The sequence below is a fragment of the Pelecanus crispus genome, chromosome 6 (assembly GCF_030463565.1).
Source record: "Pelecanus crispus isolate bPelCri1 chromosome 6, bPelCri1.pri, whole genome shotgun sequence".
Lineage (NCBI taxonomy): Eukaryota > Metazoa > Chordata > Aves > Pelecaniformes > Pelecanidae > Pelecanus > Pelecanus crispus.
Genome location: NC_134648.1, coordinates 32,510,669 through 32,533,432, shown reverse-complemented (window position 1 = coordinate 32,533,432; position 22,764 = coordinate 32,510,669). Strand labels below are relative to the sequence as shown.

General features: G+C 42.1%; 1 protein-coding gene across 1 annotated transcript in view; it reads left to right on the top strand.

The window, feature by feature from the left end:
- The first annotated feature begins 13,645 nt into the window (after positions 1–13,645).
- ZNF106 (zinc finger protein 106) overlaps positions 13,646–22,764 on the top strand; it is a 32,136-nt gene continuing 23,017 nt past the window's right edge. The window contains 4 exon segments of the mRNA XM_075712120.1: positions 13,646–13,675; positions 14,911–14,996; positions 16,322–16,383; positions 21,334–21,531. Of these exon segments, the coding sequence (XP_075568235.1) occupies positions 14,943–14,996; positions 16,322–16,383; positions 21,334–21,531 (314 nt within the window). The 5' untranslated portion in view covers positions 13,646–13,675; positions 14,911–14,942.

The following is a 22,764-nucleotide window of genomic DNA, read 5'->3' as shown; positions in this document are numbered from 1 at the left end:
AGTTGGTATAAGATTATCTCTTTAATGCCAAAACCATAAGGTTTATTAAGTTTGCCTTCTAGAACGATTTCTTTCTCTCTCTCTCAAAAGAGCTATTTCCAAGCTGTTAATCAAAACCACATATCTCCTACAAAGTGTTCTAGCAAGACTCCATACTTACATCCTCATGTTGTTTTCCTCTTCAAAATCTAGTGAAAGTTTTTTGCAGTCAGGAACTAACAGTAGCAGAACTGAGTGGAAAACTTTCATACATATATGTCCAAGTCATTCATTTTTATAAAGTCATCATATGAAAGAATCCTACCCTTTCCATTTCCAAATAACTGTATTTGACTACTTCATTTGAGATAAATCGGAAAGTAATCCTTGTACTTCATCCTTTTAACATAATCCACTAGTAAGAGTACCAAAGTATTAAACCTTAAAATCCTACAATTCCCAGTTCACTAGTCCTTTCCTTGGATGTTTCGTATACATACCAGGGAAGACTTTTTAAATAGCTACTCACCAACACATCTATGATAGTGAAATGCAGCCTATGCCTCCTTTTGGGTAATCTTACCACAAAGGTAGGAGCTAGGAGATGACACAACCCTGGTGTTGCAGCAACTGACTGAAAGCCAGTGTCTCATGAGCTATACTTTTGGCCATCAGCAAATTGGTAGAGCCTCAAGCGATCATAGACATTCTCTCAGTTCCTTCTCTTGTAAAGCCAGCTGTTACCTTCCCCAAAAGATGGAAAAATTCACAAAAAATATTCTTAGAAAAAAGTGAATATTAATTATGAAATTTCTGTGCATTCTTTCAAAGATTAAAAATTAGACAGTTTATAGACAGCTTTGTATTAAGGGGTTTTTTTTTTTGTTACTGTTCTTTCAAATTCTTCATACCTCTAATGTAGAAAGAGTTGTTTTTTTAAAACCCTTCCTTAACACAAACAGTATCCTACTTGTTAGTCAGCTGAAATTCAGCCCAGCTAATGCAGGGTGGTACAAGGTATCAGCATCAGAATGTACTCCTCCATGTGATTATGCCTACAAGATAAATGAATAAAGCATCTGTGACCCTGGGAGAAGAGGCCAGGACCCAAGAACAAGACACTGCTCTACACGCTTCCTGCTTTCTCTTATCAGCTTCCTGAACACACTGCACAGATGCAATAGCACAAAGAATAGGCACTAGTAATGCCACCTCCTCTGTGCAGTGTTCCATCTATACTCAACAATCCATTTCTGTCCCTGGAAAAGCCTCGTGATACCTCCTCCAAATTACTTCCTGGCCAACACAACACAAATTAACAATCAACCCTAGACCCGCACACAAGACAGTAACAGATTCCATTTCTTCTAATGACACAAACTGTGCTATATAATAAGCTACTTCAAAAACTGTAGAGCAGGCATATAGATTGGTTACCAGACTGCCAGTAAGCAATTAATTGATCAAGTCAATGAATCAAGATATTGACATCATAGGAGGATCCTCCTTTGTCCCTAAACACCTTCCTACATAGCTGCAGCACAGAATCAGGTTTGTTTATGAAGAAGTAAAGCAACACCCAGCTGTTTAGTTCTGAACACTGGGCATCTGCTGCCCTTTTTAAGATAGTGAAAAAGAGGAAGGTATATAGCTAGATAAGTTGCATAAAGAAATTTCCAAAGTTTCTCTAGCTCATCTGCTTAGATTGTCAAATCATGTGTGTTGATTTGATTACCTTTGTTGTGTGAAACAGAAAGTGAAAAAAAAAAAAAGCGAAAATAAAGCCGACTCTTAGCTTCCCAGAAGCACCAAGGGTATCGAGATGTACAATTAAGAGAAGCACAAAAGCACAGGTTACTTTTGATGCTTGTTGTTTACTACGTACCACAACGGCATCTTACCGGTTAGTCTAAAGGCAGGGCGACATAATGCAAGTTTAGGAAGGCGTAACGAGAGGAGTTTTCTCCTGTATGCTACTAACAGCTCAATTCAATGGCTCTCACTAAGCAAGTAAAAAAATACCTGGAAAGGGCGCAGACGCCCCCCGCAGGGGCGGGCCGGGCGAGGCCTCGCAGCACCCGAGGGGACGGGCGCAGCCCGCGGCTGAGGCGGGGGCTCGGAGGGGCCCCCCGGACCCGCACCAGGCCGCATCCCGGCCGCCCCGTTACCCCGCGCTGGCCCGGCAGCCGAGGCAGGGCGGCACCCGCTAGGCCAGCGCGGCCAGGACCGCCCCGTCCCGCGGAGGCCCCCGCCGCCCCAGCGGTGCCGAGCCCAGCCCGGCCCGCCCCGCACGGGGCGCTACGCGGCAGGGAGGCGGCCATGGACCGGATACCCCAGCCAGCTGCCCCACCCGGGGCGCAGAGAGCCGGCAAGCCCAGGTACCAGCCGGTACACCTACCGGCGCCGTCGTCGCCGCCACTCCCTCGCACACCACAGCCGCCGCCGAGCCGAGCCGTGCTGCGCCGCGCCTTTAAGAGCCCATGTCCCGCCCGTCGCCGGTGCCGAGCGCCGACCCGCGAGCGCCTCACTGCCCAGCCCCCGGAAGCGGGAACCAGCACCGCCCATCGGGAGGCGGTGCCGCGCGCCACGCCCAACATGGCGGGAAAAAAGCAGAGGCCCTCGCCACGCCCGCCGCCGCAGGGGGGCGGGAGCGCCGGGCTTGGCCTCGGCTGCCGCGCGCGGCCTGCGCGCACACACCCAACGTGCCGCCGCGCGAGAGCGGGTTGCGCGTGTGCCGGCCTCGCGCTCTTTCCCTCGGCGGAGCGCCGCTCGTGCGGTCGGGGCCCGCTAACGCCAGCTGCGCTAACGGATGGCGGCGGGCAGAGACAGCCCGGGTTGTAGCGGGGGGCGGGGGGGGGGGGAGGTTCTCTGGGTGAATTGCTCTCTGTTAGGAAGAAGCGCGTCAGGCCCTCTTCCGTTACCAGAGAGAAGGAGGGCAGAAAGGGAAAGCTGCCGTTCGGAATCACGGACCTTGTCTTTTGTGGCCGAACCGGGTAGCCTTTCCTGAGACGTATTCCTTCGCGGGTGCGGATAACTTCTTCCCTGTTCGGGCTGCTCTTAGGCTCCCGTGCCTGCTGTAAGGCTGCTAACTCGGAGCGGTGCCGGGAGCTCTCGCAGCATGGAGGCCCGCAGCAGCTTATGCGGCTCTTCGAGCCTGTGTGAGGTCCCTCTTCCAGTGAAACCTCTGTGATCTCCCAGCCAGGCCTTGGTTTCCCTTCTCTCTCTCTCGGGATGCTTGGAGCCTCCTTGGATTTCTTAAAAAGTCCTGGTGGACTAAGGCTTATTGCACACTGTGCAGCCCAGGCACGAGCACATGCGCTTGTCCTTCTGTCTTCCATATCGCTCCCGGAATGGATTTTCCAAGCGCAGTTGCCCTGGCCCAGCTGGCCCTGCACGATGTCAGTGGCTTCTCGCTGCTGAGGTACCTGCAGTCTTCAGTGCCTGCTTTTTAGCGCGGTAGCCTATGGCATTATGTGTGTTGGTAGCGCTATACTTACAGATGATAATAACAACGCTTATTATTGTTATCGGTTGGTAAATGCCTCCGTCTGACAGCAAGTGCCCCTGCCCAGGTGTGCTGCCACCAGGACTACATTTCCCGGCAGGCACCGCGGCGGCGCAGGCGCATCTCCCGGCGTGCAGCGCGGCCTGCTGGCGCATTGGGGGCGCGGAGCGGTTGTCCCGCCCCGCCGTGCGCCGCGGGTCTCTGTGGGGTCGGCCCGGCCCGGCGCTGGTGCTGTGAGGGCGGCGGGCCCCGGGGCAGGCGGCGGCCCGGCCTGCTTGGTCCTGGCAGGGGGATGGGTTTCCGGGCCGCTGCCCTGGCGAGGGGTGCGATGTGTGAGTACTGGGGCTGCGGGGGAGCGGAGGGCTGGGGGAGCTCGGTGGCGGCAGCGCGGCGGGGTGGGGGGGGTGGGGTTGCTCCGGCTCTGGCGGAGGGGGCGGCCTAAGGAGGGGAGCGGGGGAGGCCCAGCCTAGAGGGGCTGCAGCGGACATCTTGCCTTGGGGCGGGCATACGTTTTGCTTTGCGTTGTAAGCATCCCTTATTGCTGCAGTGATCCCTGAACTTTGTTATGCTGTTAAATACAAGCTTTGTTAGAGTGGGTTCTCTGTTACAGATGCGTAGCTATCATGCTGTCTCTTCATACCTGCCAGAAGCGTTTCCAGGGCTGAAGTGTGGCTTTGGGTACAGAGTTGCTTAGTACCTTCCTCATAACATACAGCTTAAAATGAGTTGTAGGGAAAGCATGTATGAATGTGCTGATAAATGTCTGGTAATCTAAAAGGAGTGGGACTGATAGTGTGAAACAAGTTTTAATAGGACAATAAAACGAGGTATTTAAAAGTAATTGTTAATCATTGCAAGCAGGGTAGTTCACATGCAAACTTAGATTAAGAACTGTTCAGCGGTGCTTATGAACTTCAACTTGGAAAAGTTTATGAACATTGGATAGAAGTGGCATTGATTATTAAAGTATACTTCAATATGCTTTACTGATAGTGGTTTGATAACAACAGTTTCATGCAAGTAAGAAATTTTCCTTTTCATCTTCCCTACGCCTTCTGAAGTGCAGCTTTAAAGAGCTTTGTAGAACAGATGAGTTCAGAGGAGTGACCTGAGAGAGAAGAGGATTGAGGTTTGATGGACTTTGCTTTCAGCATGAGTTTCTGGGGCTCCTTTTTCTGTATCTCTGCTAGTAATTTCTGTTCTTTTGTCATTTGCTACTTCTTTCAGTCAAGCCTCAATTACTATATTAAAATAACTGACTGTTTTGCTGAACTGGCAGATCCTAGCCTAAAAAAAACCACTTAAGCCTTCCAAAAATTGGTTAATAGTTTTGCTGAAGTTTGAAAGTATCTCCCTATTAGGACTGCAATATTTGTGATGAATATTGCAGGTGCTAAGGGCCAGTGCAGTGTGGCTTTGTAACTTCTTACCGTGGAAAATAGATTCCCATCCTGAAGTCTCTTCTGTTGAAGGCAACTGTATTATCTTTTTTGAGTCCTTGCTTGACTTCAACTGAACTGGCAGGACAAGGCAACTGCATTTGCACCACCACGTATGTTCCACTATTGACTGGGTTTTGTATGTAAAATTTGTTAAATAGGTGCTATGTTCTAGTGTTTTCAATTCGGAACAAGTCATTGGTTTTAGCCAAACTATGTTAGTCTGTTGCCTGAGTCAGTTTGGTCGCTGTGACCAAACTTTGGGTAACTTAACGTATGTCCAAAAACATCACATGTTTGATGAGATGTCAGCTAAATGCATCTTAATTTATGCAGGGCTGTGATATCAAGTACAAAGAATAACAACAATTACTATCCTATAAATACATATCCAAATTGTGTGCAGAGATACTAAGAACTGTAGATAACTTCTACAGGTACGTGGAATTAAGGTGTTTTCCCATTGATTTTTTTCCGCTTTATCTTGTAAAGACAAAATTTGTAAGATACCCAGAATCAAATTTAAATTTGATCGGAATCAAATTTAAATTGATAAAATTCTTTTTAATATCTGGTAATCATCTTCTGTGAACTCTGCCACCAGATGGTGTTATAAGATTTGAGATGTTATCTGACTCAAGCTGGTAATAGGAAAATAAGAGGATACTATGCATTACAAATAACTTTTGTTATTTGTGTATATATATGCACAATACAATATAACATTACAAAAATGTTTTTCATATTTGTAGCGTAAGGGATTTTTCTCATCTAGTCCTAGGCTATTTTACATTTTGATCCCAAGTTGACGGAGCCGCTAATATTCAACCCTGGGGCAAAGTGCGTTACAGAGATACAAGAATTCAGACAGACCCCTGTATTTCTATTGCCTGGTCATTAATGACTGCTGTCTTAATGTTTGGGATCCTTAACTTGAATTTACTTGGCAGAAAAGCTCCATATACTGAAGAGTAATCTGACTACCTTGGTTTGAGTGCCTCAAATCACTCTCCGGTGGTTCCTTATACTCTGTAGTGACTGCATAAATAGGAAAAAGCCCAATGACTGACTGAATGCTCTCCTACATGCTCTTTTGTGTCTATGTAGATCTTTCTTAGGGAATCTGAGTCATTTTGCCAAGGCCGCGTACCTGCTTCTGTGGAACTGCAAGATGGGATGTATAGAGTAGTCTGTTTTGATTTGGCTTCTGAGTCCCTGTTCTTAACTTCTAATCGGTGAAAGAGACATTGTATGCATACCTGTGGAGGGTATTATGAGCTTGAATACCCTAGAAGGGGAAAAAAAAAATACAGCTAAATGTTACAGTAATAAGTGTAAAATTAAGTGGTGAGTATTTCTGTCATTCTTATAAGGGTCTGTTTGTTGAAGACCTTTTATGAAGTGACACAAGGTTATCGGAATAAGCTGATGTGAATTCTTTTGTAAGTCACAGAAATATCTAAATTGGTTAGGTTGTTTGTCCCACATCTTGTGGATTACTGTGTTGCTTCTTAATGAGACTTTGTCTCAATCATTATCAATTATGTTTGAGGCTGTTACGGTAGAAGAGGTACAAAGACAATTCCCCTCTCCAAAGGGTGCTAATAGGGGTCTTAGCTGGAGTACTATGTCCAGTTTTGGACATTTCTTTTAGACTGTTTTGGGCAATTCGGAAAGACGAATGGCAATTTTAATAGGCTTAGGAAATGTGGTGTTTGAGGAAAACATCTGAAGAAAAAGAGTCTGCATATGCCTGAAAACAAACTGGGAGTACAGGGGAGAACAGAAGCTTTCCAGGTGTATGAATTTTAGGTGTCCTGAATGACAGTATACAGCAATGACACTGAACAGCTCTCTGTTCCAGTTAGGACAGTGTATATCCCTGAATCTTCCAGTGTGTAAAAAGCTATCATAAGTAAGATAGTAATAAGGCATTTACTTTGACTAGGGAGGAATTATCATCTCAGTTTACAGCAAGGAAAACTGAGTTTGGATATTAGGAAATTAGTAGCATTGCTTGCGTATAGGGAATTAGAAAGATGCAGTCTGATTGTGACTTCAGGTGTAGATACTCTTCTGGACTGTACCCCATTCTTAGATTTACTTGAAATAAAAATAGACGTCAGTGAAAACTCTCTGTCTGTGTTCATGCCAGGTGTTCCTGTGCCTGCGCTGGTCTGCTTAAAGTATTTCTCTACAGTCTCCTTATCTCCGGTATACCTTCCCTGCATATTGTAAAAAGCCAGCCATACTCATGGGATAGCATGCAGACAGTCTTCTATGCTAGTTAGTGGAGTCAACTTTATTGCTTTTAACAGGAACTTAAAGAACTTTGATCTGTGAAATAACTCTTCTCTCCTGGCTTGATGTCAAAACAGTTGAGCACTCGGCCACCCAGTTACAACATTTGCTGTGCAGTGGTGCTGCTTCAGTGCTGAGGGGTCTAGAGTACCCTCAGTCTGTCATGAGGATGAAGTTAAATCTTGGAAAGCAGGGAGGAATTTACCTTAAAAGTCTTGCTTCTGGTACAAGTATTTTAACTACTGGGCTGTAATATAGTTATCTCCTCTGCCACATTAAAAAAAACCCTGTGTGACTACAAAGTAGTTTGTATACTGCATGATAGTGTGCTAGAGGAGAATAATGCTATTAGTCATGACTTATAGTAAGTCCTTAATTTTCTGGCTGTTGATCAGGTTAGGTTGCACAGATCAGCATCTCAGAAGGAAGGTTAAAGTGCCTCCCACATATGCCCAGTAGTAATGGTAAAGTAATTGGTAGAAGTTACGGTCTAGTAAGGGGATGCGTAGTGGATTCAGATACCTCAAGAGCAATGAATCTGGGAAGGAAAGATAGTCTTTGTGTGTTGGTGCTTTATTCCACGTAAATTCTGCTGGAGGCGATGAAATTTGAGCGTAGGCCTCTGTCTTGTTATGATGACTTGGTTTTGTACAGCGTTCTCACAGCGGTACAGGGCTTTGATGTTCGGAGCAGTGTGTAATACAGGGAAATGGTTTTATAGTCATAAAATTTTTCCTTAAGAAAATCTGTCTCTATTACTACGCTTTAATAAGTCATTATTTAGTTAGATTAGCCATTGTTTTTGCTTTGTAGCATTCGTTTATCAGAATACACGGTTGGATACAGCTTTCAAAGCCTATGTGGGGTTCTCCAGGTTTTCCTGTGAAAAGACCAGGCTTCTTAGCAGATTAGCAAAATAAGTTATGCTAATACTCAAACTACATGTGGTGGTTGTTTAAGTGCTTTCCAGGGCCTGAATTCACTTCCATTCCTAATTCTTCTGAGCAAGAGGCTGCTCTCCAAGTCAAAATGACCTTGTGTCCGCCACTTACTCCCATCAACCGACTAAAGATTTCATGAATGCACTTTGTGGTGAGTTGCTTCTTCCTCTCAGCTCACCTCTCCTTTCCCGTGTCTGGCAGCTGTATTACTGTTCTACAGCTCAACTAGGACATGTGCAGTCGATCACTGCAGGAGAGAAGTCACTAAAGCAAAAGGAACACCATCCCTGTGAGGAGCTGAGGAGCGTGTTGCTGCAGAGCATTCTGCCATGGTGAACTTCTAGGCTCCTGTTCTTGTCAAGTGTAGAGTTTCCACTGCTATCTGTAGGGACATGCAGCATTTAGGCAGGCCTTTAGACAGGCCAGTGCTGCTGATCTCTTTGAGGCCTCCTGAGGATTTCTAGGCAGCTGGAATGCTGGGCTCTCCGCCCCACTCCATGGCACTTGTGGCTTTATATAGTCAGAGTGATCAGCCACTGATCTGTAGCAGATTTAACCTTGATGTACATTTTTAACGTATGTTATCCGGTAAGGTTGAATAACTGGGGACAAATGGATGTTGTAGCAGGAAGTAGCCTAATGCCTTATTATCTTTGTAGACTATTTTTACTTGTGAGAAGTGTTCTCCAAAGTCTCTGTAGCAGACTTGCTTAAGTTAATTAAAACTGTGTGGTGTTTCCGAGCTCTGGGCAGGTGCAGGCTATGGGCAAGTTGCATTTACATCAGATAGTTGTAAAATGCATCCCTTCCCTTTAAAACAAACAAATAAAAAAATAACCCACTGAACAGTTACAGTCTCTCAAAATGGAAAGTTGTTATAACATTTGTTTTGAAGGCTTTACATTTTGCTGTTGACCTGTGTTTCTCTTTTATGTGGTGGGGGTTCTTTTTGACAAAACCTTATCTTTGCTTGCAGTTTGATGCTTATTTTTTAGACTAGTTCATTTTGCCGTTGATGTCACATGAGAGGTAATTCCCAACACTGTGCAGCAGCTTGATTTCAAAAGCACAAATGGTTAAATCTGATAAAAGCTTGAAGGTTGTTCAGTGTTTTAAAGTATGAGGGTTTTTTTTTTGTTAAGAATTCCTGCATGAATATGCCTGCATTTATGTAGAGAAAGCCCTGTTTCTGAAGTTTTTCCAGTATGAAAGTCTTACAATTGAACAGACCAGTGTGTGATGAGATGAAATGCCATCACTGACTACAGGGCTCAAAAGCTGTCTGGTTCTTGTCACTGTTGCATAGTGAATGAGGGAATACCTTGAATTTATAAAGTTCTTCAAAGTACTTCATGGAAGTTCTTCTACAGTGAAATTGAAGTACTTCATTAAAGTGAGTCTTCGGTTTTATAGCAGGATCTATGATTCTATGATTTGGGAGAAAGCTAAGGATGAAGGGAAGTAGTTATGTCTACGTAGACAGTAAGTCAAGAGGTGATCTGGAAATAGAATGTGGGTCTGTTTTCTCCCAGTCCCTGTAAGCATCTACTAAATCTGTGTATTTCCGAGTCCTTGCTTCTCCGGGCTTCTCTCTGTGGAGGTGAAAGTTTCACTTTTCATAGTGACATCCAATAGCATTTGAATTCCAGTAGTATATTTAGTACTCTGTCATAAGCAATGCCCAGTTGATTGGGTAGTTAGCCTAAAACTCTTCCTGTAATCGTGTATAGTTACTATATGTTTTAATTAACCAAAACAGGTGTAGTGTTAGCTTTACTTGTGAAAGCGCTAATGTTGTCTGCTAACTGGTGTCAGCAGGTCACCATACTTTACTGGCCTGCTTTTCCTGATTTAAGTCCCATGCTGCTGTTTCACCCTTGTGTAGAATGAGTTCTGCAAATACTTGAGTAATCTTGAACAAGATCCTGAACACGTGTAGGGAATTATTCTGCTAAACTACAAAGTAGTGCTAGTGAAGAATGTTGGGGGAGTAGAGACTATTTTAATGCAAAAGGAAGTATCTGAAACCGGTGCAAGGATTAGCACCCATGCTTTTCAGGAGTAACTTCATATTAATCACATTAAAACAGGTCTCCTATATTGGGGAAGCATCCACACCTTTGTCACTTGTGTATAATCATAAATAATTCTCTTAGATCTGTTGTGTTGCAGCTGTGTATAAACAGTATGTTGATGACGTGCTCCTATACTCGCCTAATAACCTACTAGAAAACCATGAGGCTGGAATGCCCCATTTTCTATGTCTACTCATCTTAGTTTAAATTTGAGCTGCTATCTCAGTTTAAATATGTTTAAAAACAAGTTATACTCTTTATGTATGATTTCAAATTATTGCAAAATAATTTTCATTATATATAAATATATGATAAATAAATATCATAGAACTTCTGTGTTCTGACCTTCCATGAAGGCAGGTGCTTTTGCATGCACATCACTGATATCATAGAATCATAAAATCATAGAATCGTTTAGGTTGGAAAAGACCTTTAAGATCATCCAGTCCAACCATTAACCTACGCTACCAAGTCCACACTAAACCAATCAAGGGTAGACTAGACTAAACCATGTCCCAGAGTGCCACGTCTACCCGTTTTTTGAACGCTTCCAGGGATGGGGACTCCACCACCTCTCTGGACAGCCTGTTCCAATGCTTGACTACCCTTTCCGTGAAGAAAGTTTTCCTAATATCCAACCTAAACCTCCCCTGGCGCAGCTTGAGCCCATTTCCTCTCATCCTATCATTAAGTGCTTGGGAGAAGAGACCAACACCCACTTCACTACAACCTCCTTTCAGGCAGTTGTAGAGAGGGATAAGGTCTCCCCTCAGCCTCCTCTTCTCCAGGCTAAACAACCCCAGTTCCCTCAGCCGCTCCTCATAAGACCTGTGCTCCAGACCCTTCACCAGCTTCCTTGCCCTTCTGTGGACACGCTCCAGCACCTCAATGTCTTTTTTGTATTGAGGGGCCCAAAACTGGACACAGTATTCCAGGTGCGGCCTCACCAGCGCCGAGTACAGGGGGACAATCACCTCCCTGCTCTTGCTGGCCACACTATTCCTGATACAAGCCAGGATGCTGTTGGCCTTCTTGGCCACCTGGGCACACTGCTGGCTCATGTTCAGCCGGCTGTCTGCCAGCACCCCCAGGTCCTTTTCGGCCAGGCAGCTTTCCAGCCACTCTTGCCCAAGCCTGTAGCGTTGCATGGGGTTGTTGTGACTGAAGTGCAGGACCCGGCACTTGGCCTTGTTAAACCTCATACAGTTGGCCTTGGCCCATCGATCCAGCCTGTCCAGGTCCCTCTGCAGGGCCATCCTACCCTCCAGCACATTGACACTCCCACCCAACTTGGTGTCATCTGCAAACTTACTGAGGGTGCACTCAGTCCCCTCATCTAGATCATCGATAAAGATATTAAACAAGGCTGGCCCCAAAACAGAGCCCTGGGGAACACCACTCGTGACCGGCTGCCAACTGGACTTAACTCCGTTTACAACTACTCTCTGGGCTCGGCCACCCAACCAGTTTTTTACCCAGCAAAGACTACGCCCGTCCAAGCCATGAGCTGCCAGCTTCCCAAGGAGAGTATTATGGGAGACGGTGTCAAAAGCTTTGCTAAAGTCCAGGTAAATGACATCCACAGCCTTTCCATCATCTACCAGGCGGGTCACCAGGTCATCAAAGGAGATCAGGTTGGTCAAGCAGGACCTGCCTTTCATGAACCCATGTTGGCTGGGCCCGATCCCCTGGTTGACCTGCACTTGCCTGTTGAGTGCACTCAAGATGAACCTCTCCATAATCTTTCCTGGCACCGAGGTCAGGCTGACAGGCCTGTAGTTCCCCGGGTCCTCCTTCCGGCCCTTCTTGTAGATGGGCGTCACATTGGCAAGCCTCCAGTCATCAGGGACCTCCCCTGTTAACCAGGACTGCTGATAGATGATGGCAAGTGGCTTGGCAAGCTCCTCTGCCAGCTCCCTCAGTACTCTCGGGTGGATCCCATCTGGCCCCATAGACTTGTGAGCATCCAGGTGGCATAGCAGGTCGATAACTGCTTCTTCCTGGACTATGAGGGCTCCATTGTGGTCCCCATCCTTATCCTCTAGCTCAGGGGCCTGAGTACCCTGGGGATGACCAGTCTGGCTGTTAAACACAGAGGCAAAGAAGGCGTTAAGTACCTCAGCCTTTTCCTTGTCCTCAGTGACAATGTTCCCCCCCACATCCAGCAAGGGATGGAGATCCTCCTTGGCTCTCCTTTTATTGCTGATGTACTTATAAAAGCATTTTTTATTATCTTCTACAGCATTGGCCAGATTAACTTCTTGCTGGGCTTTTGCTTTTCTAATTTCCTCCCTGCAGGACCTAACAAGATCCCTGGACTCCTCCTGAGTTGTCTGCCCCTTCTTCCAAAGGCGGTAGACTCTCCTTTTTTTCCCCGAGTCCCTGCAAAAGCTCCCTATTCAGCCAGGCCGGTCGTTTTCCCTGCCAGTTCGTCTTACAGCACATGGGGACAGCCCGCTCCTGTGCCCTTAAGACTTCCTTCTTGAAGAAGGCCCAGCCTTCCTGGACCCCTTTGCCTTTCAGGACTGCCTCCCAAGGGACTTTCCCAACCAGCGTCCTGAAGAGGCCAAAGTCCGCCCTCCGGAAGTCCATGGTAACAGTTTTGCTGCCCCTCCTCTTTATTTACATCGCCCAGAATCAAGAACTCTATCATATCGTGGTTGCTAAGCCCAAGATGGCCTCCCACCATGACATCTCCCACAAGCCCTTCTCTGTTAGTAAACAGCAGGTCAAGCGAGGCACCTCCCCTGGTAGGCTCGCTTACCAGCTGTGTCAGAATATGAATTTGAATATCATATGAATTTATATGCATGTTCTGTATGACCTAGGCTGGTGCAAAGTTCTGAATGATCTTGTACCTTTGTTGGGGGTGATTTGTCAAAATAAATAGCTGTTGCTAATGATTCAAGTACATCAGGTGTCCATGTGATAAAGCTAGAGAATGCACATTTAAACACTACCAGGTATTTCAGTGAGATGAAGAATGGCACACTAGGAATGTTGGATAGGGAACATAAGAAGGTGATTGAATCTCCTGTTGCGTTTTAAGTGTGTTTGTTTTGGTATGATGATGTGGATTTTTTTAGGGAGGAAACTGCTTTCTCTATAGTCTAAGGCGAAAGGTCTATCGCAACTCTTCAGTTCCTTCCCTTTTAAGCTTGACAGATGCTGGTGCGTACGTTAACTGTAAATGGACATGCAAATCTGGAAGAAAAGAGTTATTTGACAAAGAACCACATTTTTGGAATGGGAGTGGGTGTGGTTTTACTTGCTTATTTTTGTTTGTTTACAGTTGGATGGTACCACTGAATGTCAGAGCTGCTTTAACTCTGGATAATCTGGATTTGGTAAAAATCCAGTTCTTGCTGTTTGCTCACAGCTTCTAGTCAGTATCAGATTTGGACGCTTTGATGCCCTTGATACAGAAGGTTGATGGTAAATAATTCTAATTAACTTCGTAGGGTAAGCTGTGGAGATGAGCTGTTGAAGAAGGTTCTTGTAGGTTGAGTTTGATGGTATTAGCTAAGTTAGCTCTGAAGTTGACTAATATAAGATAGCAAAGCTTTTGGAAGGATTTGTCTTTTTTGTGTGGTGATACAAAAATGCCTAGTAGTAAAAAGATGCATTTCTTTGCATTTAAGGCTGAGGAACTGCTTCTGCCAAGTCAATGAAAAATTACTATAATGCATGATCATTCTGCATTTAAGTGTCGTTTAAGAGAAAGAAAAGGGCAAAGATTATACTCTGTTACTTATGCAAACATGTCCGTCTTTGTATTATAACCTGGACTGTTACGTACCTCTAATTTAATTGCTTTCCTTATGAATTCAATATTATGATAAAATACATATAGCATTTAATTTGATGCTCTGCTGCTTTCATTTGCATACATGCAAGTCTAAAGTAGATCAGTGTTAAAATGTTTAATATTCTGGTGCAAGATTTTGAATAATCTCATACCATTGGGAATAATTAAGGAAAATTAATAACTTTTATTAATGATTCAGATACGTAACGTACCCATGTAGACCATGCTGCTACAGAACGTGTCTTAAAATGCTGTCTAAATTGAGTATTTCAGTACATGCATATATGTAGTTCTTATGGAGGTCAATGAGAAACATACTGAATTTAAATCACTTTCGGTTTTATTTTATGGTAAATAAATGGACTCATAAACCTTGAAGACTGTCAGTCTTTGATGTCACGAATGGCCTTCCTTTCATTTTTCTAGGACCTTAAATACCATACTTGAGCTGCCCTGTGTAACAAAATAAAGATCTGAGTTTGCTCTACTTGATAAGATTCCTTATCTCCCTGTCATCATCCTAGTTGAAAAGTGTTTTGTTAATCTGTTTTGAGTAGCTGAGAGGATTCCTAAAGATCTCTGTTTGCTTGTAGAATGAGTGCCATGTCTTGGAGGACAAGGAACAAAATGAAAGAAAGGGAAAGCTAATTTTTATTATAGATTTTAGAGGTCAGTTCTGAACTACCTTATTTTTTTTGAAGAATATTGACTATGCACAAGAGATATATATTCTCTTAAACTCAGCACAAGTGTTTTCCTGAACAGTAACTTATTTTCACTTTCCTTACTAAAGCAGAATAAGGGGCGGGGGGGGAGGAAGTAATCCTGAACGTTGGTTCTTTAAAATTATTTTTATTTGCAGGTATGGGATAGGATCTTTCCAGAGTAATAAGCATGGTTCGAGAACGAAAATGCATATTATGTCACATTGTGTACAACTCAAAAAAGGTAAATAATAAATGCTTTACATCTATCAGTAGATACTAACATAAAGATACTAATACGAAATGTGTCTAAGAAATTTTCCATTTTAAAATTGTGTGAAGTATGAGGGTTTTTCCCTCTAACAAGTACATTATGGATCTAGGTCTATCACAAATCAAGTAATATATTTGCATGTGCTTTATGTGCTTTAGAGTATCTTTCTTGAAATGAGCTGTGCAGTATGCTTGATTCTGAATGTTAAAAATATAGAGGTCTTTGAGTTTTTTATGTTTTTCTATAAAGATAATAAAGTGAAAAGCATTCAAACTCATTTGGCTATAAATTGTGCCATGTCATACTGTAATACACAATGTTTTAAATTCCTTTTGGGAGGTCTGTGTTTCCGTATGAAAGGAGAATGTGGAATTGCACAGCATGTGTTTTCATTAATGTGTCAATTTGGTGTGTATCTTTTATGTTCTGCGTATGGTGCAAAGTCTGCGTTGAAACTGAGTGTTTGTTAATGGACCTTTGTATATTGCTTAGCCACATGGCACATGGATATCTTGCAAATGCCAATGTATTAATTCACACAACTCTTCAAGGTTGAAGATGTTGCTTTCCCTTTGCAGATGGGATTTCAGGGACTAAAATCCCATCTCTTCTTTGAAGATTTCCAAACACTTTGTCTCAAACACCAAGAGAAAGTTAAATCTTCTTGAACTGCTTCCTTTTGCTGAATTACAAACATTCTTTCTCTTCCAGCAGCTCTCTTTCAATATCAATTGATTATGCTACCACTGCAGTTCATGGAGCAGGGTTGCTGTAAACAACAAACTGACATGTTATGTACATCTAAGTTTCTGAAGTGCATCTAGCAGAGTAAGATAGTATGTAATGATGAAATTATAGCTGTATCATAATACAAATACAGAGAGACTGCTTAGATTGCACAGGAGAACAGTGTTTTAAGTGCTGTGATTTTGGGGAGTGGTAGCAATGAGATTTTTAATACAAAATTATGATCAACAGTAATTTGTCAAAAATCAGTCTAATAAGCTTTGCTACATGCATTCCTGTCTGTCTTTCTCCTGGAATTCTGCTCCCCTTCTGTTGAATTCTAATGACTCCTGTGTGTCCTTCCGCAGGAAAGGTAACATTATATGACTTCCTGAGAGTGTGACTACTTGTGCTTTCATGGTCATAGAAACGGGAATGGCAACTGCTACAGCCCTGCAAAAGTAGAGTACACCTTGCAAGGCAGGAGCATTCTCAACAGTGAGCTTTTCAAATATGATGTACCGTTTTGTTTTGCTTTGACCAATTTTACTTTTTTCCCCACGTTGAAGGAGATGGAAGAACACATGAGAAGCATGCTTCACCACAGAGAACTTGAAAACCTGAAGGGAAGGTATGAGAACAATCTTACATCCTTCCTCTCTGTGCAATTTGTATGTCACTCTCTGGAAGAACTCACATCCTGTTTCCCATACAAGCTGCATTGCACAATTTATTTTTACGCATCACTTAGTTGCATGCCTTGTGATAAAGCTGACAACAAACATGTTCTCTTAATGTAAAAAACTCAAGAGGCAAACAGTGATGTGGAAGAAAGCTCTCCTGTATTTCTTGGACTGCAGTGAAATAAAATTAAAAACCATGTTTCTTAGGTCTTGGCAGTTTGATGCTTTGGTTTCTTGGAAGCACCAAAAGTCTGCCTTTGGCAGAATTATGAACACTGGTATTTTCCTTTTTAAAATGTTTTTTAAAAGTTTTCAATGATGTAGAAGCAATTGTTAATCTTTTAAACCACCGTGAGAAGACTGATGCCTTGGATGTAAAGTCTGCATCTGTTTGGGTGACTGCCTTGTCCTCTGCCACCCTGGTCCAGTTGTTTGGTTAAGGGACCTAACTGTGGTGGATGGTGGTTTTGTTCTGGTTTCCTTGGGGTTTTTTGCAACCTTTGGAAAGCAGGAGGAGGGAGTTTAGGATTATTCAAATATCATCCTGATAATATAGAATTGGAGTGTAACCAGAGCGCACTTAAAAGTGCTTTCAGGTGTATGGGTTTTGAGGTAGCCAGAGAGATTGGATAGTCTGCACTTAAGTATTTCACCTACAGACTAATTTTTAATCATCTTGCAATACAAAATTTATATGGAAATGGCAAATCTCTTTTAAATACCTTTTAAAGGACTAAGAAGTGATCTTCTTTCAACTCTGAGAGGTGTGGGAGGTCTGTTTTGTCAGAACATCTATCTTATATCCAGGGAAGAAAAATTGTAGACTACTTCTGTTTGCATGCCCGTTTTTCATTCATGTAGCTTTTATTCTGTTGTTTTGTGTGAAGTGAGAGCAGCTGTTAGGGCTCCAGGCCCCCTTTTTAAAGAGTTAACTATTCAAGAAAGGCTGAGTGGAATTAAGAATCTGATCTATAATATGATAGATACTAATGTCAATGTGGTTAAGTTGTGCCAGGTTGAATTCTGGTAAAACTCTTAAACTATTTTGTTTTATAATGTTTCAAAGCTAGAGGAAGTTTGCAATTTATTTATCTTCAGTAAGTTTTTATATGCAAAGTGTACATATAGCTGCACAGAAGTGTCTGTGTTTGGAGTACAAGATTGTATTACCTATGTGCCACAGCTGAAGACATTTGTTTGAGCCATTGTATAGTATTTTATACTACTCTGGTGTATAATTGCTAAGTGTTGCTGTAGTTTGTCTAACTCAGCAACCTAATGTGTTTTTAGGTTAAGAATTCCAGAAAATCTGTAGCGTATGAGTAAGCCCGCTTGTATCTGCTAGCATTTCAAATTGTCTCTCTAAAATAGAAAATAACCCTTATTGCAGGACAATAATTAAAAAGATACTGCTTACCTTGAAGTGCATATTAACTGTCAGTAAATAACCTCTGTTGTCTGATTTCTACTTCCATTTAATATTTGATTTACTAACCTGCACTTGTCTCCGGACAAGTTAACTGGGAGAAGAACTTCTGTCTTCAGAATCTCCGTCATCAGCCTGCCTTTAGGCAGGGCCTGTGTGGACTATCAAAGTGTTAAAATATATTGTAAAGAAATTAAATCATCTTTCCCTCTTGAAAAGAAATTTGTTTTAGTGGAATTCAGAAAATCTTCAACTTGTCCAGATTAACAAAGTTGCTATTGTGCCCCACTGAGAAACTGTAGAATGCACTTCCCTCCACTCGCCCCGCCCTTGCCATCCCTTGCTCAGCCCTGTGTTTCTTGTTTTGGTTTTTTGTTGTTGTTGTTCTGAGTTCAGCTACTTACTTAAAAAGAAAAGAGAACAAAACAAAACCAAAAAACCCCAAATGATTTTATTTCCTTCTCTGTATTGCCCCACACAACTGTGTCTTGAGAGCTAGGAACATTCTGAAAATGTGCCTGGAGTCAAGCGTGTTATGCTATTCAATATCAGTCCTGTTGGGCATGAAAAGGATTTGTTCTGTTACTGAACAGCTGGGAAGGAGTTGCTTGGAAACCAGAACATCCTCAGCACTAGATGCTGATTTAGGGCTTCTGGTCAGCTAACTTGTAGAGCATTTCTATTCTGCACTTTCTTCTTCTAACAATGATTCTGAGATCCTCACCACAGAAAGTGGTGAGGATTACAGCTTAAATTTTTACATATTTTGGCATCTTATTTCTGGCCTTCTAAGTTAATATTTTTTAAATTTATGACTCTTGAAGGTAGCTCTAGAAGTTATATATTGTGTCCACAGTGGCTTGCAAGTGATCTGACAATTTTTGGTTTTCCATTTCTGTAAGAATGAAATTAAAATAAATTTGTTTCATCAGCAGTACATTTCCTATTATTAAGGTAACTGTCTTCATTACTTTTCAGAAGAATGCATGGAAGATGTTTGTTCTCAAAATTAGTAGTGAACTTCATTTTTTCACTGTGCAGCAGCAGTCTTGTTCTCTTCCCCTGTGCCTCTCCTTCCTCCCATTTAAGTTTAGTAGAAGTCTTTAGGAGTCTTACAGCCTTGTAAAGCAAAAGGTGCTCCAAGTAGAAAACGTGAAGCACAAGCGACAGCCTCCTGAGTGTGGCTGAATTGTGTAACAGAAGATAATACCATTAAAATGTGTAGTATCAGCAACTGACTACCTTCAAATTTAACATCCAACTAGAAGTCACTTTTTAGACTTCCTGTCGGGAGGAGGTAAAGGAAATGCACACATTGGTTCACACTTTTCTCCTTTTAAAGTTAACTTAGTTATCTCAAGGGTTAGAATAATTTTCTGAAATATTTTAAGGCTCTTCTCTTCTTGAAGTCTTCCTCCATGTGATACATAAGGAGAACTGGATGTCAAGTACAAGGCTTTAGTGTGTTTTGTTTTGGGTTTGGGTTTTTTTTTAAATTGCAAGTGAAATAATGCTCTTGTATGAGGGACATTGTGTCTGCCCTCTGAAGTACACATCCAATAAATAAAGCTCTTGGATGTTTTCACACTGAGAATACTTTTGTCATGTTAATTTCAAACTGCTTTTGGCCTTCTTGTTGAACAACTAAGATTGTGTGGTGTTCCTCTATGGTATGGAAATGCGTAGACATGCTCAGTGTGTGTTGTGGAGCGTGCCCGGTTCTGATTGATATTAATGGGGGTAGGGGAAGGAAAGAACTGAAGGAAATCTAAATTCCCTTAAGTGTAACTATCTGAACTCCTAGTCAGTTCATCTTCGATCAGTTATTCATACAGGAAAAAACTGTTTTTTCTTTAGGTTTGTATAGATTAAAAGTAGGACAGAGAAGTCTAGTCACTAACCACTTAAGTCTTTTCTTTCCAGACTATCAGTTGATACAAGAACCACAGCTTTGTAATTAGAAACTCACAAGTTAGAAGTGATAGAAACAGGTTCTTTGTCCTTAGGCCAGCTACTAACTCACTGGCTTTGTCCAAAGTTAATAAAACTTTGCATTTGTTTAGTTAGTCTATAAATGAGGATGATGTAAGTTTCATGAAAGAATTGAAACATGGGTCTTGAGAAGGATTTGGATTGTTTTCTAAAACCTAATTATTACCGCTGAGGTATGTTTCTCCTTGAAGTGTCTTTACGATTGAACTGGAACGTTATGTAAGAAGAGCACCTTTTTCAGCAAGAAGCCAACTTTCTATTTGCAGTTTGCCTTGTGTGATGGCCTAAGTTAAAAATAAGTCTTATTAGCAATGCATAGCTGTGCCATTTATGAGTGTGGAGAGGATTCTTCCAATGGCATTAGTACAATTTACTGATTGTATCTGGTTATCTTTATTGGGTTAATGAGATAGCCCAAAGTACAATATATAGTATCTGGCCTTTCAATATTTATTAATGAGTGTGAAGTGTGCAAAATGAAGTACACCCTTCTCTGGAAAATACAGACTAAATTTGTAACCTACTGACTTTGTAAATTAAACTTATCCAAATCTTTCATCTGAAATTAGTTAGGCTGCAACCTACAAAATAATTAAATGTAAAAAGTGTAATTTTTATGAATTAGTCTATTTAGTTTATTATTAACAACGTATTTCCTTAACAGTGGAGTATTGAAAGGATTTGTCAGGAGAACAAAAAAGGTATTTTTAGAAATCTGAATTTCTTTTTTAAAAAAAAAAAAAGAGTTGTAATCTTGATCCAGTATTCACTGAAACATGAGTAAAGCCATTTGTCTGACACAGCTGTCAACTTCCTCCAGCTGAAATAATTTCTGTATTTTTTAAGATAAGTCCTCTAAAGTAGAAAGCAGACCTCATGCACACTTGAACCAAATAAAGTACAGTGAACTGAAAACACCCTCCCATCACTCACTGTGCTGTGGAGTCTTTGGATTCCAGGCAGCAGTCTCAGCTGTCCCAGTTTAGGTTATGTTGTATCAGGATTGGCTGTATCCATGTACTGCCTCCTCCCTTTTCTAAATTTCGCTGGGGGAAGGCTCAAGGCAAGGATTAAATGTAGAAGCTGTCACCAGGCTTCCCCAGTGCAGCTGGCACCATGGATGGGCTTCAGAGCAGCTCCTGCTAGCTCTGTAAGCCATCCACTCTGCCTCCTCGCTCACTATGTTTCCTCTGAAAGGATTTTGAGTACAACAATTCAAGAAGAATTCCTCTTCCCACTTAACGCAGCTTTATTACCAAGTCTCTTACCTCTTGATTGTTGGAAAAAAATCTTTTAAAAACTGACCATCAAAAAACTAGACCTTGAAAGAAAAAGCCAAAGAATTCAAGTAACTTAAATATACTGAGCAAAACCTAGTTGCCTTGAACGCAAGCACTTTCAGAGGAAACAAAATAAGATCAAAGATACCTGCCATGCCTGTTGGCAGAGTTGAAAGTCCACCCTCTGCCTCTCTTCCTAGGGACAGCAACCATGAATGCCGGGTGTGCAGGGTGACACTGGTGGGTTTGTCAGCATATGCCAAGCACATCTCCAGCCAGCTGCACAAAGACAGTGTGGATGCCCATGACAGAAAAGAGGAAGAGAAAGAAGAGGCAGAAGAAGAATACCTTGACAAAGAACTCATTCAACTAATCAAGCAAAGGAAGGAACGGAACCGGTGAGTTTTCCTTTCTCCTCTTAGGTCATAGAATTGTTTTTAACACAGCTGGGATATGCTCCTAAGGCTTAGGTGCTCATGAAATGTAAACTGCCTGTAGCCAGTGTAGTTGTTAGGAGAACAATCCAATAGACCTATGTGGATATTGTAGTTTCAACATGTAAGTGTGAGTCTGCTGAGTGTTCTTGTTCTGTTGATCTAGTACTAGTAAGGAATACAGCTATTCTCCATTATGGATAAAAATAGTCCCCAGTGTGGAATCTTGTGTTTTGAGAGCCCTGTTGTTTTTATTTTAGTATTTGATACCCATTTAATGGGAAGGCTTAATCAATATGGCAGCAGTGCTAATATTGTTTCAGGCGGGGGGTATCTATAGGAACCTGGCCTTTTAGAAACTGTTGCTGAACATGCTTTGTTATAAAACTTTAATCTGACTGTTTTTAAAATGAATTGTTTTGTCAATGTCACACTGAAATACCATAATTCTTGAATGACGTTTCTTACCTGTTCTATCTTACTGCTTACCATTAGCTAAACATACTTCTAGTGGCTTACTATGAATAGAAGGCTGCAGAGAGTAATAAGTATTGCCTTTTATCTTCCATATGACTCTGCAAGTGTGCATTGCTAATGTGATGTTCCAGTTGGGAAGATATTGTTTGGAAAGATTTCTGGTGTGATGATGGTATTAAAAGGGCATATGATTTTTGAAAGAAGCTCTGGTTTGCTGTGGCTAGAAATTTCAATTAGCATCTACAAGTGCACAAATCTGTGGAGATTATTTGGTTTTGACAGCGTTCTGCCTTACTAGGGTGTTCCTGTGCTGCACTATAGTCATGTTTTCATATTGGTCAATGTAGGGTAGCAACAATGTCACTTTTCCTCATTTTATGGTAAAGGAGTAATGCTGTCAGTATAGTGGTATTCTGAGGCAACTAAATCTTAGAAAATCTCTCTGCTAGGTGCCAGGTTGGGGGGGAAGAAAGTACATGGATTAAGTTACTAATACAGCAAAATTGTTTCCATTAGATCATAATCTAGTTGAGTCAGCTCCTAGAACTTACGGTATCACTTAGACATAGTTTCTTTGAATTCTTCTCTTAGAGCTCACTTTATCTTTAGATTATTATACCATTAGAGATACCATTAGAGATACCATTAGAGAGTAATTATTTGTGCATCTTTTAGGAAAACTGGAATGTGTGGAAGACTTAAAAGGGTGGTACAATATAA